This window comes from Muscardinus avellanarius (genome assembly GCF_963383645.1).
Source record: "Muscardinus avellanarius genome assembly, chromosome: 8".
NCBI classification, from domain to species: Eukaryota; Metazoa; Chordata; class Mammalia; order Rodentia; family Gliridae; genus Muscardinus; species Muscardinus avellanarius.
In genome coordinates this window covers 2,914,069-2,931,503 of record NC_137794.1, presented here as the reverse complement: position 1 = coordinate 2,931,503, position 17,435 = coordinate 2,914,069, and the positions used below count along the sequence as shown (strand labels likewise).

Below are 17,435 nucleotides of genomic sequence, written 5' to 3'. Positions count from 1 at the left end.
GGCCCAGCCGGACCCGACCGGAGCGGACCGGGCGGCGCTTCCTCCGGCGGCGCGCGCGGAGCGGCTTCCCCGCGCCGCTTCCGGGACTGCACACGTGCCTCCGCGTAACCACGGCAACAGCGAGGCCTCGCCGCCCCCCCTCGCGCGCTCCTCCCGCCTTCGAAGCCACCCCGGCCAATGGGCTTTCTCGGCGGTGTCTTCCAGCCAATGGGAAGGCAATCGTTTTTTGGGCTGGGCGAATAAGAGAGCGGACGAGGCCCTCCGCATCCTTTGGCGACATCTTTTCTCACCTCCTAACGGAGGTTCTAGAGAGGCTTGGGGGACCCCGGGAGGAGAACGCCGGGGCTAACCCTGAGTGGGCAAGATTCGGGCGCGCCGTGCTGGGAGATGCGGCGAACACTTTCTCCGTGGATTTTTGCACCTCTTTAAACGCCATTCCTTCTGGGATCAGAAAGCCGCAAACCCTTACCGAACATCTGCTTTTAAATTGTGGAGCTGTTCACGTGGTGGCGCACGCTTGTCATCCCAGCATTTGGGAGGCGGAAACAGCAGGATCGCGGTTCGCGGACAGCCTCAGCTACTTAGGCCCTCCGCAACTCAGTGAGACCCTGTTTCAAAATAAAGACTAAAAAAAAAAAAATAGGGCGAGGGGTGTGGCTCGGAGGGTCTCTCTGGGTTCCACCTCAGACCCGCAGAAATAAATAAATAAATAAATAAATAAATATTGTAGCTGTTCAGAGCATTTAATGTCATATGCATGCCTGCATCACTGTGACTGTCATGTAGGGGACGAAGGATGGCTGCGAACGGGGGAAGTACGGGGAAGGAAACGGGCCAAAGAATGGTGTGTGTGTGTATGTATACGTGTGTGTGCGCGTGTATGTATGCTGTGCGTGTGTATACATGTGCGTGCGTGTATGTATGCATGTGCGCGCATGTATGTATGCGTGTGTATACGTGTGTGTGCGTGTATGTGTGCTGTGTATACGTGTGCGTGTGTATACGTGTATGTGCGCGTGCGTACGTGTGTGCGTATACATGTGTGTACGTGCATATGCATCAGTGTGCGTATGTGTATACATGTGTGTATGTGTTTATATATACATCAGTGTGCATGCATGTATACATGTGTGTACATGTGTGTGCGTGTGTGTATACATGTGCGTGCGTGTATGTATGCCTGTGCATGCGTGTCATTCTGAAGCTCACCATCATGTAGTTACAACATAGCAATAACATTATATTTAAGATTTTGTGTCATCAGCCACTCTAGTAGGCGTGAGGAGGACGGCTCAGTCTCCAGTGCCCATAACCCTGCATTCCCTGATGAGAACTAGAGTAAGTTTCTTCCTTTCTGAGCTACAGTTCCTATTTGTGGGATAATAAGATTTTTTCTTTCTGTACTGGAGATTGAACCCAGAGGCATTTTCCCTCTGAGCTATACTACTCCAGCCTTGGTGGTTTTTTTCCCCTTGCGGTACAGGGGGTGGAACCCAGGGACATTCTACCTCTGAGCGCTCAGCTACACCCCTAACCCTATTTTTTAATCTTTATTTTAAAACGGTCTCATTGAGTCGCAAAAGGTCTAAGTAGCTGAGGCTGTCTGTGAGTCCGGATCCTCCTGCCTCAGCCTCCCAAAAGCTGGGATTACAATCGTGCACCGCTCCAGGCTCCTGCTTTTTTAATTCTTTGTTATGAAACAGGGTCTCACTAAATCACTGAGGGCCTAAGCAGCTGAGGCTGGCCACTGATCTGTGATGTGGAAAGATAAGTGCCCGCGCCGCTAGGGTAAGGCTCACCTGTCGGGAGCTCAGAGGTCAATGGAATTACAGCGTCTGGGCAGAAGGTAGAGCATTCAGACTTCTTCCTTCCTCCCTCCTCCTCCTCCTCCTCCTCCTCCTCCTCCTCCTCCTCCTCCTTCTGTACTGGCATTGGAACCCAGGGGCATTCTACCTCCGAGCTACACCCCCAGCCCTATTTTTTATTCTTTATTTTGAAACAAGATCTCACTGAGTTGCAGAGGGCCTTACAGCCTCACTAAGTAGCTGAGGCTGTCCGCGAACCACAGTCCTTGTCTCAGCCTCTCAAATGCTGGGATTACAAGCGTACACCACCACGCCTGGCCTGGTTTATTCTTTATTTTGAAATAGGGTCTCACTGAGTTGCAAAGGCCCTCACTAAGCTGAGATTACAAGCGTACGCCTGGCTGGACTTTCTTTCTTTCTTTCTTTCTTTCTTTCTTTCTTTCTTTCTTTCTTTTAAAGGCGTTTAGCCTGGTGTGGTGGCGCATGCTTGTAATCCCAGCATTTGGGAGGCTGAGACAGGAGGATCACGGTTCGTGGACAGCCTCAGCTACTTGGTGAGGCCCTCTGCAACTCAGTGAGACCCTGTTTCAAAATAAAGAATAAAAAATAGGGCTGGGGGTGTAGCTCAGAGGTAGAATGTCCCTGGGTTCCATTCCTAGCACCGCAAAAAAAAAAAAAGGAAGGAGGGGTGGATGGAAAACCTGTGCAGGCTGCTAACAGATGAACTGTGTGGGAGACAGTGTGAGTCTCGAGATGAGCAGCTGAGTGCAGAGGCCAGAGGAAGCCGGGGCATCGCTGACCCATGTCTGTGGGCGGCCATCGAGGCCTAGTCCCCAGCCCCCTGGGAGAAGGGAAGACCCAGCAGGCTGAACTGTGGTGCCCAGGGGAGACCTGGATTGTCTTCAGGTCGCTGGAGGAGAATGCTTGGAGGGCTGGGCATCTGCCAGGGCTGGGACAGAGCCACGCTCCACCGTGTAAGCCTCTCTAGGAACCTTCCTAGCACCTGCCTCACGGTCCACAATGAATGTTTGTCAAATGAATAATTGTCACCTCCTGCTCCCAGCATTGGACATAAGTCTGTTCCCTAGAAGTGTAAGATTTCAAGCCCAGCCCCACTTTCCTGGCCCCTGGGCTCCCTGCCCTGCGCTTTCAGAGAGGCTGGGCCAGGGCAGAGACAGACAGGACCTTGCCCAGAGCCTGTCTGCGGGAGAAGGAGAAGCAGATCGGAAGCTTCCTTCCCAACCCAGGTGGCACTCCTCAAGCACAGGTTGTGGCTTTCAGGAAGCCCCTTCCTCCAGCGAGTCCTCCCAGATTTCTGCTTCTTCTAGACCTGCCAAGGCCCCTCCTTCCCTAACGTGAATTAAAATATTTTTCATTTGCTTTCACCATTTAAGTTCTTTAATTGTCCTCAGCCATCTGCACTTGAAAATACCCCCAGGCCTGAAAGGGTCACGAGGCTCTCAGTCTGCTGGGAGACCCCGACTCTTCCTTGGAAAGTGTGTGGCGGGGTGCAGAACCCAGCGCAGGAAGCCCGGGTCCGACAGAGCAGGCAGGAGCAGGCCATGGGCCAAAAGTGCTCCAAGATCTGAAGGAACACACAGGTGGGATGGCCACCACGGGCGCCGGGTGGGTGGGCCGGTCAAGTGCCCTCCTCGCCGCCTGGGCGCGGGCTCTGGCTCCTGACCTAGGTGGCCGCACCACCCAGGGTCCCTCAGTCCCCGAGGCCTCGCTGGCGCTGGCAGCGGAGGGAGAGGCCGCAGGTCAGGAGCACGTCCACCAGCAGCAGCTTCCAGAGCAGCAGCCGCAGCGCCCCCAGCCGCAGGGCCTGGCCGGGCGTCCCCGTGCCTGTGGGGACAGAGCTGTGAACGCTCGCCAGGGACAGTCCTTCCGGCGTCCAGCCAGCTCTCAGTAAGGACGCGTACCCTCTCTACCCCTCGGTTTAGTTTTTTCCCCAATAAGATAGGCTGGGGAGGAGCTGCCGACTGGGAGTAGTTAACATTTGCTTTAAAGAGTACCTAGCTGAAAATTATTATTATTATTATATTATTATGGTACTGAGAATTTTCTCTCTTCTTTCTTTCTCTTTTGTTCTTTCTCTTTCTTTCCCTTTCTTTCTTTCTTTCTTTCTTGAAACTGGAGATTAAACCCAGGGGCATCCTACTCTAAGATATAGCCCCCAACCCTACTTTATTTATTTATTTATTTACTTATTTATTTATTAGGTGGTACTGGGGGTGGAACCCAGGGACTTTCTACCTCCAGGCTACACTCCCAAACCTATTTTGTGCTTTATTTGGAAACAGGGTCTCGCTAAGTTGCTGAGAGCCTCACTAAGTAGCTGAGGCTGGCTTTGAAACTGTGCGATCCTCCTGTCTCAGCCTCCCAAGCGCTGGGATTACAAGCGTGCGCCACCACGCCTGGCCTTTTATTTTTATTTATTAGATTATTATTATTATTAAATTTTTTGCAGTGCTGGGGATGGAACCCAGGGGCATTCTACCAATTAGCTACACCCCCGCCCTATTTTATTCTTTATTTTGAAACAGGGCCTTACAAGTTGCTGAGGCTGGCCACAGACCCTCATCCTTCTGTCTCAGTGTCCCAAGTACAGGAGTACAAGGACGCACCCCCCCAGTGACCTGGGGCATTCTTCTGGCTCTTACCCCTGTTTCTCTACTGCTGTCCAGGAATTAGGCTGGTCAGAGGGCCCACTCCATCTTATCCTAGAGTAGACTGAGGCCCAGGTTAGCCAGTGCCCCAATCCAGCATGGCAGCCTCTTCCTAGGACACCAGCCAACCCCAATGGAGGGGCCCATCATGTCGGAGCCGATGCTCAGCCTCCAGCCCTGATCCTGGCCCTGCCTCTCATCCCAGCCTCCCCCGTTGTGCCCAAGCACTCACCCCTGAGAGGCTCCAGGAAGCAGGTCCTGGCTGCGGAAGCCCCTCCTGCCAGCCAAGGAGAACAGAGTGAGTCCTTTGGGATTGGACGTGTGTTGTGAGCCCTGGGCAGTGTGCACCCCAAACCCCAAGTGCTATGCCCCAGCACTGCACGGACAGGGCGGCTTTCAGGACAGATGAACCAGTGTGTCTACAGCTGAAACTGTGAGCCCACTGCACAGCCCTGTGAGGGGCCCAGATCCCCTCCCCCACCATCTGTTCTGTGCCTGGGAGGCTGAGTGCCTCAGCACCCTTGCATGAGACACAGATTCTAGCAGCTTTCTTTAGAAGGCAGGCTTAGGGTTCCCATTTGGGAGGCAACAAAACTGAGGTAATCCAGAAAGAGGAAGCCAGTCATCTGGTCAGAAATAGTAAGAGCTGACCATGGCCGACACGATGGCACACACCTGCAACTCCAGCAGCTTGGGAGGCTGAGGCAGGAGGATAGCAAATGTAAGGCTAGTCTTAGCAATTTGGTGAAACCCTGTCTCTAAAAAAGAAAGAAGTCGGGGGTGGCGGCGCACGCTTATAATCCCCGCGCTTGGGAGGAAGAGACAGGAGGATCAAGCATAGGTTCGAAGCCAGCCTCGCTGGCTTAAGAGACCCTGTTTCCAAATAAAATATAAAATAGGTCTGGGAATATAGCCCGGAGGTAGAAGGGTCCATCCCCAGTATAACCAAAAGAAAAAAAAAGAAAAAAGAACGAATGCTTGTAATCCCAGCATTTGAGAGGCTGAGATAGGAGGATGTGGTTCAAGGGCAGCCTCAGCTACTTAGTGAGGCCCTCTGCAACTCAGTGAGACCCTGTTTCAAAAATAAAAAATAGGGCAGGGGGTGTAGCTTGGAGGTCTCATGCCCCTGGCTTCCATCTCCAGGCCTGCAAATAAATAAATAAATAGGGCTGGGGGTATAGCTCAGAGGTAGAGTGCCCTCTGGGTTCCATCCACACACACACACACACACACAAATATATATATATATATATATATATATATATATATATATATATATATAATTAAAAAAAATTTTTTTAAAGGTTGAGCTGTCTTGGAGGTAGAATACCCTAGTTTCAATTCGTGGTTCTACACAAAGAAAAGAGAGAGACGGAGGGAGGCTGGGGACGTAGCTCAGTGGTAGAGTGCCCCGGGTCAATTCCTAGTTCTATAAAAAGCCAAAAGCCGAACATGGCCCTGTGCTTCGCCTCCCTGTGTCTGCACATTGGGACAATCACGTGGCCTAGTTCATAAATGTTTAGAACAGACAGGAGGGAGCTGAGCCCAGGGCCCATGCTGGGAACCAGCGCTTGCAAAGCTGAGACAAGAGGATCATAAATCCAAGCCCAGCCTGGGTAATTTAGCAAGACCTGTCTCAAAATAAAACATAAAAAGGGTTGGGGATGTAGTTCAGTCGTAGAGCATCCCTGGGTTCAATCCCGAGTACCATTAAGAAAAAGAAAAAAGAAAAAGAAAGGGAGTTAGTTTTTCTCTGTGTGTGTGGCACTGGGGATGGGACCCAGGGGCGTTCTACCTCCGAGCTACACCCCCTGCCCTATTTCTTATTCTTTATTTTGAAACAGAGTCTCACTAAGTTGCAGAGGGCCTCACTAAATAGCTGGGGCTGTCTGCAAACCTACAAACCGTGATCCTCTAGTCTCAGCCTCCCAAATGCTGGGATTACGAGCGTGTGCCACCATGCCCAGCTCTAAGCCCTATTTTTTAATTCTTTATTTGAAAACGGTCTTTCTAGGTTTCAGAGGGCTTTGCAAGTAGCAGAGGCTGGCTGCAAACCTGTGATCCTCCTGTCTCAACCTCCCAAATACTGGGATTACAAACACAAGCCACCACACCTGGCTAGTGTGTGTGGATTTTATTTATTTATTTATTTATTTATTGGTAATGGGGATGGAACCCAGGGGCATTCAGCCTCCAAGGTACACCCCTAGCCCTATATTTTATTCTTTATTTTGAAACAGGGTCTCACTAATTTGTGGAGGGCCTCACTAAGTAGCTGAGGCTGGCCATGAACCGTGATCCTCCTGTCTCAGCCTCCCAAGTGCTGGGATTACAAGTGTGTGCCACCACACCTACCATTATTCTTTATTTTGAAACAGGATCTCACTGAGTGGCAAAGGGCCTCACTAAGTAGCTGAGGCTGTCCGGGAACCACGATCCTCTTTTTCTCAGCCTCCCAAATGCTGGGATGACAAGCATGAGCCCCCATGTCAAGCTGGCCACTGCGCCCTGAGCCCAGGCACTGCCTGACATGGACGGTGCCCATGTGGCCACCCTTCATGCCTTCCTGACCTCAGCCTCCCCCAGGTCCCATCACATCCCAGTTCAGCTGTGTGGGAAAGGACCGGGCGCATCCTACCTGACAGCCGCAGGGGCTGTGTGCTTTGGCTCCCGCCCCCGGGGCCAGGCCCGGAATGGCAGACCAAGGGCTCCCAGGCTGCCAACTCCTCAGAGGGGACGGAGAGCTGAGCCAAGCCCGTCCAGGTGCCATCCGCTGCCAGAGAAGGGCCGTAGGTGAAGGCGTCCAGGGCACTGCCGTTGCCAGCCGAGAACCAGATGGGGCTGTCCAGACCGGGGGCTGCGACGTCAAGAACCAGGCAGACCACCAGCGTCTGCCGCTTCCCGTCTACCAGCAGCGTGATTGGTGGAGCCAGGGACGGGAAGGGCGTGCCGTGCACGTCTGCAACACAGGGTCTCAGCCTGCGCCCTCCCTGGCAGCCTCCCATCCGAGGCCAGGCTTCTGTGCTGTGGCTTTCCAACTATCCCCGCCATCACCATCCACCCCCCCATCCCACCCGACTCCTCCCGTTACCCACCCTCGCTCCCTTCCTTCATCTGTCCCCCATCTATTCTTTCTTCTTTTCATGCAGGAATGAAGCCCCGGGCATTCTACCTCCGAGCTACACCCCCAGTCCTATTTTTGTTTTTTATTTTGAAGCAGGGTCTCACTGAGTTGCAAAGGACCTTAGTAAGTCGTAGCTGAGACTGTCTGTGAACCACGATCCTCCCATCTCAGCCTCCCGGATGCTGGGATTACAAGCGTGCCCACCGCGCCCGGCTCACCAACCCTTGACTTCTCTAAACACCTCTCCAGTTGGCTCTTATTTTCCTGGTAACCCCAAGAGGGACTGGCTTCCCTTCCAAACCCCAAGAGGGACTGGCTTCCCCTCCAAACCCTGAGAGGGACTGGCTTTCCCTCCAACACTCCTCCAAGGCAGAGGACACAAGGCCCATAGCCAGAGGCTGAGGGAGAGCACAGTGGGAGGGACCCTGGGCAACTGGCAAGGTCTCTGCAGATGCCAGACGTGGCTCTGATCCTGTCTCCCCTCACCACATCTATAGGCAGCCGGTCCGGATGGGCTTGGACAGATGAATCAGGATGGGGGGAGGCAACGGGACTTACCAGTGGGCAGGGCTGGACAGCCAAGGGCCAGGAGCAGCAGCAGCCATGATCTGGCCATTGCCCGGCGAGGAGGCAGGACCCAGCTGCAGGCCTGAGGTGTGACTGGCGGAGTCACCCACAGAGCTGCCCCACCACAGAGCCAGCTGCATCTCTCCACCCCATCCCACCCGCCTCCAGGGGCCACTCCCACCCCAGGAGCCACCGGCCTCTCTCTCTGGCTTCCTGTGTGAAGAGCCTCACAGTCTGCACCCCGCCAGCCACAGCACAGCACCAGGCGGAGTCACCCCCAGGGCTGCCGGGACCCACCTGCCACCTGCAGCACTCACCTGCTCGCCAAATACGAAGTTCCATTGCCCTGCGACCCGCCTTTGGTCTTTGTTAGCCTTTTCTTTTTTGTTTCTGTCTCTGAGATACACCCCCAGCCTGGCTGTGAGACCCTGTTTAAAAAATAAAAAAGACCAGCTGGGTGAGGAGGTGCATGCCCTCTGCAACTCAGTGAGACCGTTTCAAAATAAAGAATAAAAAATAGTGCTGGGGGTGTAGTTCAGAGGTAGAATGCCCCTGGGTTCCATTCCCCAGACCCGCAAAAATAAAAAATAATAAATAAATGAATAAAAGGACTAAAAAAATAGGTCTGGGGGTGTAACTCAGAGGGACAATGCCCCTGGGTTCCATCCCCAGTACCAAAATAAAAATAAAAATAAATAGGGCTGGGTGTAGCTCGGAGGTAGAATACCCCTGGGTTCTATCCACAGTATTGCAAAAAACCAAAACAAAACCAAAGAGCTGATCAGTGATTCTGGGGATATCTCTTTATTTTTTGGTACTGAGAACGGAGCCCAGGGGCACTGTACCTTTAAGATACACCCCCAGCCGTATTTTTTATTCTTTATTTTGAAACAGGGCTCACTAAGTTGTGGAGGGCCTCACTAAGTAGCTGAGGCTGGCTGAGAACCTGCGACCCTCCTGTCTCAGCCTCCCAAGTCCTGGGATTACAAACTTGGTGAGGCTGCTGGTGGGGTTATTTCTCGAATAATCCCTCTTGACCCCATCATTTCCAAGTGTTCCTCGTTACAGGTTAACGGCTTCTACAGGGCTCCTCTTCCCCACCCCCTTAGACCCCTGTATTCTGTACCTGCCCGTTCTGACCCTGTTTGGGTCGGGATGGTCCACAGCCCTGCTTACTGCACTGAGCACTGTCTGAGGGAGCACTCTGCACCCAGGCTGTCCCCCCCCCCCCTGCCCCGCGAGGCTCCTGGTTGGTTCCCAGGCCCAGCCTGCCCAGGTGCGTGTGGGCTCACTTGGTGGGGGAGGGGCCGCAGGTGTCCCCAACGACTCCGTCCCCCAGCCCAGGAGGGGCCGCAGGGCTGTTACCACATTACATGTGGGAAAAAGCCGCCCGGACTCCTTTAGGTTCCAGGACCTTCCCAGGACAGGAAGGCCATGGCAGCCGGGGCCCGCCCCCCCTGTAGCCTGCAGAGCCCGGGGTCGGATAGGCCCTGCTCCGGTCATGCTGAGGCCTGAGTCGGCCTTGAGCTGCCCTGGCCTGGTTCAGTTCCCGCCTCCGTCCAGGAAGCTCCCTCTGCCCCAGTCTGGCTGCTCAAGGAGAGCAGCCACTGGCCTTGAGCTCCTCCCTGGGATTGCACCCATCAGCGGGGCCACCCAGTTTCCTTGCTGAAGACACCCCAGCAGGCTAGGATGGAGCGGGCCTTCACCCCAGGCTGTGTTTGGAGTCTCTCTCCCCACCCCAAAGCACTTATGTGTGTGCGTGTGTGGTTCTGGGATGGATCCCAGAGGCCTTCTACCACCAAGCTACACCCTCAGCACGATTTTTTTTCTTTTTTTTCTTTCTTTCTTTCTTTCTTTCTTTCTTTCTTTCTTTCTTTCTTTCTTTCTTTTTCTTTTTCTTTTTTTTTTTTTTTTTGTGGGTCTGGGAAAAGAACCCAGGGGCATTCTACCTCCAAGCTACACCCCTGGCCCTAATTTTTTAAATTTATTTTGAAACAGGGTCTCAGTGAATTACAGAGGACCTCACTAAGTAGCTGAGGCTGTCCGCGAACCGCTAACCTCTGGTCTCAGTCTCCTGAATGCTGGGATTACAAGTGTGCGCCAAAACAATTGATAAGAGTCTCGACTGATAAGTCTAGATTGATGAAAGTCTTGCGAAGCTGAGAGGAGATCAAAGTTCGAGGCCAGCCTCAGCTACTTAGTGAGGCCCTTTGCAACTCAGTGAGACCGTGCTTCAAAATAAAGAATAAAAATAGGGCTAAGGGTGTAGTTTGGAGGTAGAATGCCCCTGAGTTTCATCCCCAGTACCGCAAAAAAAAAAAAAGCTGGGAGTGTAGCTCAGATGTAGAATGCCCCTGGGTTCAATCCCCAGTACCACACACAAAAATAAATTAAATAAATAAATAAATAAATAAACAAATAATAAATGAACTGAAAAGTAGGACTTGGGGTGTAGTTCAGAAGTATGTCCTTTGCCGGGCGTGGTGGTGCACGCTTGTAATCCCCGCGCTTGGGAGGCAGAGACAGGAGGATCGCGCAGGTTCGAAGCCAGCCGCACGCGCTGGCTTAGGAGACCCTGTTTCCAAATAAAAATGTAAAAATAGGTCTGGGAGTGTAGTCTGAAGGTAGAAGGGCTTCCAGGAACCCACTACCACACACACACACACACACACACACACAAAAAAAAAAAAGACATATGTCTTGGGTTCCATCCCCAGTACTGCAACAACAACAACAACAACAACAACAACAACAACAACAAAAGTTAGAGGAGCAGGCCGCGAACTCCAGAGCACCGCTGAGCGCCTCCTCGACAACGTGAGCGAAACTCACCCTCCCGAGCTGAAAAGTGGCCGGAGGGGTAATCGTGCACGAAATTGTGGGAGCTGGAATGAAGATTTTTAAAAGTATATAAGATTTATGGACAAGTTGTCATTGAAATTAAATGTGGCAAGCGTGTCCAAGGAATATTACGGGCTTCGATCCTTGATGAGTCTAGTGGTGGATGAACGTGTGGAGACGGGCGCCGGTGGGCAGCAGGACAGGACTGGAATGGTGGCAGCACGAGGGATAGTGTCTGCGCGCTAGACGCCTTGGACAAGCAGAAGAATGGCTGTTGAACAGAAATCCACGTCCTCTCTCCAAAGGGCCTGTTTTACTGACACAAAAATTGGGTTGTGTACATTTTCATATGAAACTTTTTGTTAAATAAACTTTTGTAGTAGTAAAAGAAAAAAAAAAGGAAGAAAAAAAAAGAAAAAAGAATGCCTCAATGGCTCAAAGTTAGAATGCCCCTGAGTTTCTTTTCTTTTCTTTTCTTTTCTTTTTTTTTTTTTTTTGTGGTACTGGGGGTGGAACCCAGGGGCTTTCTACCTCCGGGCTATATTCCCAGACCTATTTTATATTTTATTTGGAAACAGGGTCTCACTAAGTTACTGAGAGCCTCACTAAGTAGCTGAGGCTGGCTTTGAACGTACACGATCCTCCTGTCTCAGCCTCCCAAGCGTGGGAATTACAAGCGTGCGCCACCACGCCCGGCTTAGAATGCCCCTGAGTTTCAATCCCCAGTATGACAAGAAAACATAAACAACAAAAAAAACCAGACACAGAAGCGCATCCCTCCTACACCATGGTGAGCACAGCCAAGGCAGAAAGTCTGCTTGTGATGTTGAAAGGAAAGGCTGGAACCGATGGCGACGTGGAATCTAGTTTGCTGCTTGCTCCTGCTGGAGCCCCCGGGGCGTCGTTCATTACCCCACACAAAATGATCTGTGTGTGCTGATACAAAGGCAGCTGGAGAATTTCTGGAAACGCTGCGTAAGCGGATTGTGGAGGAAAATTACTTGCCAGAGCAAATGCGGCAAGAGGAACGAACCTAGCAGAGCAAATGCCAGCCGTATGCAGGTCGCCAAGGTGCCAAGCGGCCAGCCGCCGTGATGGCGCTCCGGGGCGTTGGCGCAGTGACGGGACCGCCTTCCCACGCAGGGCTGCGTGTGCCACTCACTGGGCAACCGCACCATCCGGCAGGCTCAAGACCCAGTTTAATTTACATTAGAAAGATGCAAACTTATCTCGTGCAAGCTGCTGTTTTGAATTTTCTAGTGTTTACTGCCCAACGGATCCCAACAAACACATTCTATATGTTCCAGGGTCCTAGTGGGAAAAGAGATGGGTAATTTGAAAAGTTTGTTTAGGCGGTGTGGGCAGGGTAGAGAAACCACAGGGGCTGCTAGTGAGGGTGGGATACTGGCCGGGAGTGATGGTGCACATTTATAGGTACTTGGGAGGCCATGACAGAAAGGTCAGGGGTTCAAGACCAGCCTCAGCAATTTAGCAAGGCTCTTAGCAACCGACACTCTGTTTCAAAACAAAAGACAGCCGGGAATGGTGGTGCATGTTTGGAATCCCAGTACGTGGTAGGCTGAGACAGGAGGATCACAGGTCTGCAGTCGGCCTCAACTACTTAGTGAGACCCTGTTTCAAAATAAATAAGCCAGGCGTGGAGGTGCACGCTTGTAATCCCAGCACTCGGGAGGCTGAGACAGGAGGATTGCGGTTCAGGGCCAGCCTCAGCTACTTAGTGAGGCCCTCTGCAACTCAGTGAGACAGTTTCAAAATAAAGAATAAAAATAGGGCTGGGGGTGCAGCTTGGAGGTAGAATGCCCCCTGGGATCCGACCCCTGTACCACACACACGTGTGTACGGGAAACTGGGATGTAGCTTGGCGGTAGATGCCCCTGGGTTTCAATCCCGATACCACAAAATAAAGTGAAATCCTCTGCAGCCGTAGGGCAGCATCACACCTTGAGGGCGTCCTGTCCAGCGGAGCCCTGAGGCCTGTCCGCAATCTACCCAGCCTCCTGGGTCACAAGGCGTGCTGAAGCCGCCCATGAGCTCCATGGCCACGTTTCCTTGGCTGCAACCACGAGCGTGCCCCGCTGGGTGGAGGTTATGTGCAATGCCATGCAGATGGCGTTCTGTAAGCCAACGGACGCTGGTGCTGGCGGACGTGCTGGAGCAAGAGAAAGCGGATTCATGCCTGAACTGTGTCCACCATGAGAGGGAAGTTCATGCCCTCCGCCATGGGAGGCGGGCAAGGCAGTCTTCAATCAGGACAGTGGTGCCCATCAGGTGGCACTGAGCCAGAGGAGGCTGGAGCTCGCACTACGCACAGAGGAGCCTCGGGGTGGTGGCTGAGCCCCGGCAGAGCCTCCAATCTATCTTCGTGGCTTTTTTTTTTTGGTGGTACTGCAGATGGAACCCTTCTACCTCCGGGCTACACTCCCAGACCTATTTTTTATATTTTATTTGGAAACAGGGTCTCTTAAGCCAGCAAGATAGGCTTCGAATCTGCGAAATCCTCCTGTCTCCACCTCCCAAGCGCGGGGATTACAAGTGTGTGCCACCACACCCGGCACCATGGCCTTTTTTTGAAGGGGGGCTGGCTCTAGGGATGGAACCCAGAGGCATTCTACCTCTGAGCCACACCCCCAGCCGTTTTTTTCTTTATTTTGAAACAGGGTCTCTCTGAGTTGCAAGGGCCTCATTAAATAGCTGAGGCTGCCTGTGAACCTCAATCCTCTGCCTCAGTCTCCCAAGCGCGGGGATTACGAGTGTGCGCCCCACTTTCATGGTATTCTTTTAAATCACCATCTTGTCTTGGCCTCCCAAATGCGGGGATTACAAGTGTGCGCCACCACGCCCAGCACTAATTAAGTATTTAATGAAATTGACTATAGTCTGGGCCTGCTCTGGAATGCTCAGGATCACAAGTTTGAGGAAAGCCTCAGCTGCTTAGTGAGGCCCTTTACAACTCAGAACGTTTCAAAATAAAGAATAAAAAACAGGGCAGCCAGGTATGGTGGCGCACACTTGTAATCCCAGCATTCAGGAGGCTGAGACTGGAGGATCGTGGTTCGCAGACAGCTTCAGCTACTTAGTGAGGCCTTCTGCAACAGAGTGAGACCCGGTTTCAAAATAAATAAAAAATAGGGCAGGGGGCATAGCTCAGAGGTAAAGTGCCCCTGGGTTGAGTCTTGCCATGTTGCTGAGGTTGTTCTGGAACCTGTGACCACCCCTTTCAACCTTTGAGAACTGGCATTCCAGGCATGCACCATCCTGCCCATCTTCCAGACCACTCCCTGGTGCTGGGATTGAACCCAGAGCATCCTACCTCCGAGGCACAACCCAAGGCCTTTTTGTTTTATGGCGCTGGGGACCGAACCCAGGAGTATTCTATATCTGAACTACACCCCCAGCCCTATTTTATTTTTTGCAGTACTGGGGATGGAACCCAGGAGCATTCTACCTCCAAGCTACACCCCCAGACCTATTTTTTATTCTTTATTTTAAAACAGGGTCTCACTAAGTTGCGAGGGCCTCACTAAGTAGCTGAGGCTGCCTGTGAACCTCAATCCTCCTGCCTCAGTCTCCCAAGCGCGGGGATTATAAGTGTGCGCCCCATGCCCCGCTTTCACGGTATTCTTTTTTTTTTTTTTTTTTTTGGTGGCACTGGGGTTCCTGGAAGCCCTTCTACCTCTGGGCTATACTCCCAGACCTACTTTTTTTAATATTTTTATTTGGAAACAGGGTCTCTTAAGCCACCGCAGCTGGCTTCGAACCTGCGTGATCCTCCTGTCTCCGCCTCCCAAGTGCGGGGATTACAAGTGTGCGCCACCATGCCCGGCTTTCACGGTATTCTTAAGAGGCATGACTTGGTTGGCTGTGGTCTTCTGCAGGGCACAGATGGGAGGACACTGGGTGATCAATACTGGCAAGGCTGGACTTCCTCGCAGAAGGGGCCTCAGCGCCCTGGAACCCCAGCAACGCTTTGAGTATGTCTTGTTAGCTAAGGGATTTCTTTCCAGACGCTGAGCTAGAGCAAAGCACCAAGTCAGACGCAGGCTGGGATCCAAGTGCCACCAGACCTCAGAGCCAGGTGGTCCAAGAGCCGCAAACCGGCCGCGGAAAAGCGGAAACGGACTCACTGCAGAGACAACTGAGCGCGCTTTATGCTGTTCTTCCTGACTGTATTTAAACCTTTACAAAAAAAGACCCAGGACTCCAGATGGCTGCAAGAGTCCGGGGCACTCTGTACACAGCTGGGTCGCTCCTCGCCAGCACCAAGGGGGCAGAAGGTGCACTGAGCAGGACTCCTTCCCCGGTGGCCATGTTGACCTCAGAGGCGACAGCAGCCCACATGGGAGCCACGGCGCCTTTCTTTGGAACTGGGCCTTGACGGCGGCGCCAGACATGACCACAGCCTCCTGTCCTTTCCCCATTCCCTTCCTTCCAGGGTCTGAAGGCAGAAAATAATCTTCTCTGAAGATACGTAGAACAGTTCTGTAAAACAGAAACACAGGCTCTTCCAATACACTATTTTTGAACATTCTGAAGAAGAAAAACAAAACTCTATCAATACCATCATTCACTACAATTTAACACCCCAAAGTAGTAACAAAAAGCAACGTCGGCCAGGCTGGTGGTGCACACTCATAATACCGGTGTGGAGCTGGGGGTGGAGCTCAGAGGTAGAATGCTCCTGGGTTCCTCCCCAGTACCACAAAAGAGTCAAGGCCGAGCCAGGCACAGCAGTGCACGCTTGTAATCCCAGCGCTTGAGAGGCTGAGACAGGAGGATTGCACGGGTTCGAAGCCAGCCTCAGCTACTTAGTGAGACCCTGTTTCCAAATAAAATATAAACTCCTGGAGGAGAACGCCTCTGGGTTCCACCTCCAGTACCACAAAAGCAAAAAAACAAAAAAGGAAAAACAAAAACAACAAAAAAAAAAACACAACTAGACCCAAAACAAAGCAGAAGAGCCGAGATTCCTTCAGCAAAGCAGATGATGCGGGTCTTCATTTGAGCCTAGAGCTCTTCCACCTCAGCTACATTTTCATCCCTTTTTATTTTTTATTTACTTTTTGAAACAGGGTCTTCCTAAACTGCTGAGGCCGTCCTCCAACCTGTGATCCTCCTGTCTCAGCCTCTCAAACACTGGGATTACAGGTGTACATCACCAAATCCAGCTGTCATTACAAGTGTGTGCCACCACGCCCGGCTGTCAAATTATTTTTAAACTAAAAAAAAAAAAAAAAAAAAAAAGTATTTTTTGTAGTACTAGGGATTGATGCCTCTAAGATACACCCCTAGCCCATTTTATTTATTTATTTTTGGTATTGGGAGTTAAACCAGGAGTCATTCTACCTCTGACCGACACCCTCAGTCTTTTTATTTTTATTTTTGGTGGCACTGGGGTTCCTGGAAACCCTTCTACCTCCGGGCTACACTCCCAGACATATTTTATGTTTTTTAATTGGAAACAGGGTCTCTTAAGCCAGCCTTGCTGGCTTAGAACCAGCATGATCCTGTCTCTGCCTCCCAAGCGTGGGGATTACAAACCACCACATCGGCTCTCATTTTGTTTTGAAGCAGAGTCTTGCTAAGTTGCTGAGGCTGGTCTTAAGCCTGCGATCTTCCTGTCTCAGCCTCCCAAATGCTGGGATTACAGGCATGTACCATCACACCTGGTTTATTATTATTATTTTTTGCGGGTCTGGGGATAGAACCCAGGAGCATTTGACCTCTGAGCTACACTCCCAGCCTTTACTGTAATTACAGGCATGCATCATCAGGCCTGGCCTTAAAATTAAATTTAAATGACCTTTGTTTTCTAGATTGTAATTTTTTAAAAAAAAGATACTGGGAGTTGAACCCAGGGGCTTGTGCACACTAAGCAAGCACTTTACCACTGACCTATAGCCAAGCCCACAGAAAGAACTTTTAAGTAACAAAGTATGGTCCATTAAAACTCTGACCATGTGGGGCGTGGTGGCGCACACTTGTAATTCCCACGACTGGGAGGCAGAAACAGGAGGATCATGCAGGTTCGAAGCCAGCCTTGCTGGCTTAAGAGACCCTGTTTCCACATAAAAATATAAAATAGGTCTGGGAGTGTAGCCTGGAGAAGGGTTCCATCTCCAGTACCGCCAAAAACAAAACAAAACAACAAAAAAAACTCTGACCAGAAAGCCAGGTGTGGTAGTACACGCTTGTAATCCCAGTACTTGGGAGGCAGAAACAGGAGGATCCGGGTTGGCAGCCAGCCTCAGTTACTTAGGGAGGCCCTCTGGAACCTAGTGAGACCCTGTTTAAAAAGGCTGGGGGTGTAGCTCGGAGGTAGAGTGCCCCTGGGTTCCATCTCGGCAGCACCAACAAAATAAAACAGTAAAAGCCCTGGCCAGAGCATTTCCCAGCCCCGCCTCACCTGCC

At 51.7% G+C, this 17,435-nt stretch overlaps 1 protein-coding gene across 1 annotated transcript; it reads right to left on the bottom strand.

The window, feature by feature from the left end:
- Positions 1–3,516: 3,516 nt before the first annotated feature.
- On the bottom strand, positions 3,517–8,214 carry PTCRA (pre T cell antigen receptor alpha; the record flags this gene model as incomplete). Its single annotated transcript, XM_080700585.1, has 4 exons — positions 3,517–3,650; positions 4,707–4,751; positions 7,113–7,433; positions 8,157–8,214. 4 exons carry the CDS (start codon positions 8,212–8,214, stop codon positions 3,517–3,519), a joined length of 558 nt encoding a protein of 185 aa, XP_080556711.1.
- Positions 8,215–17,435: the final 9,221 nt, after the last annotated feature.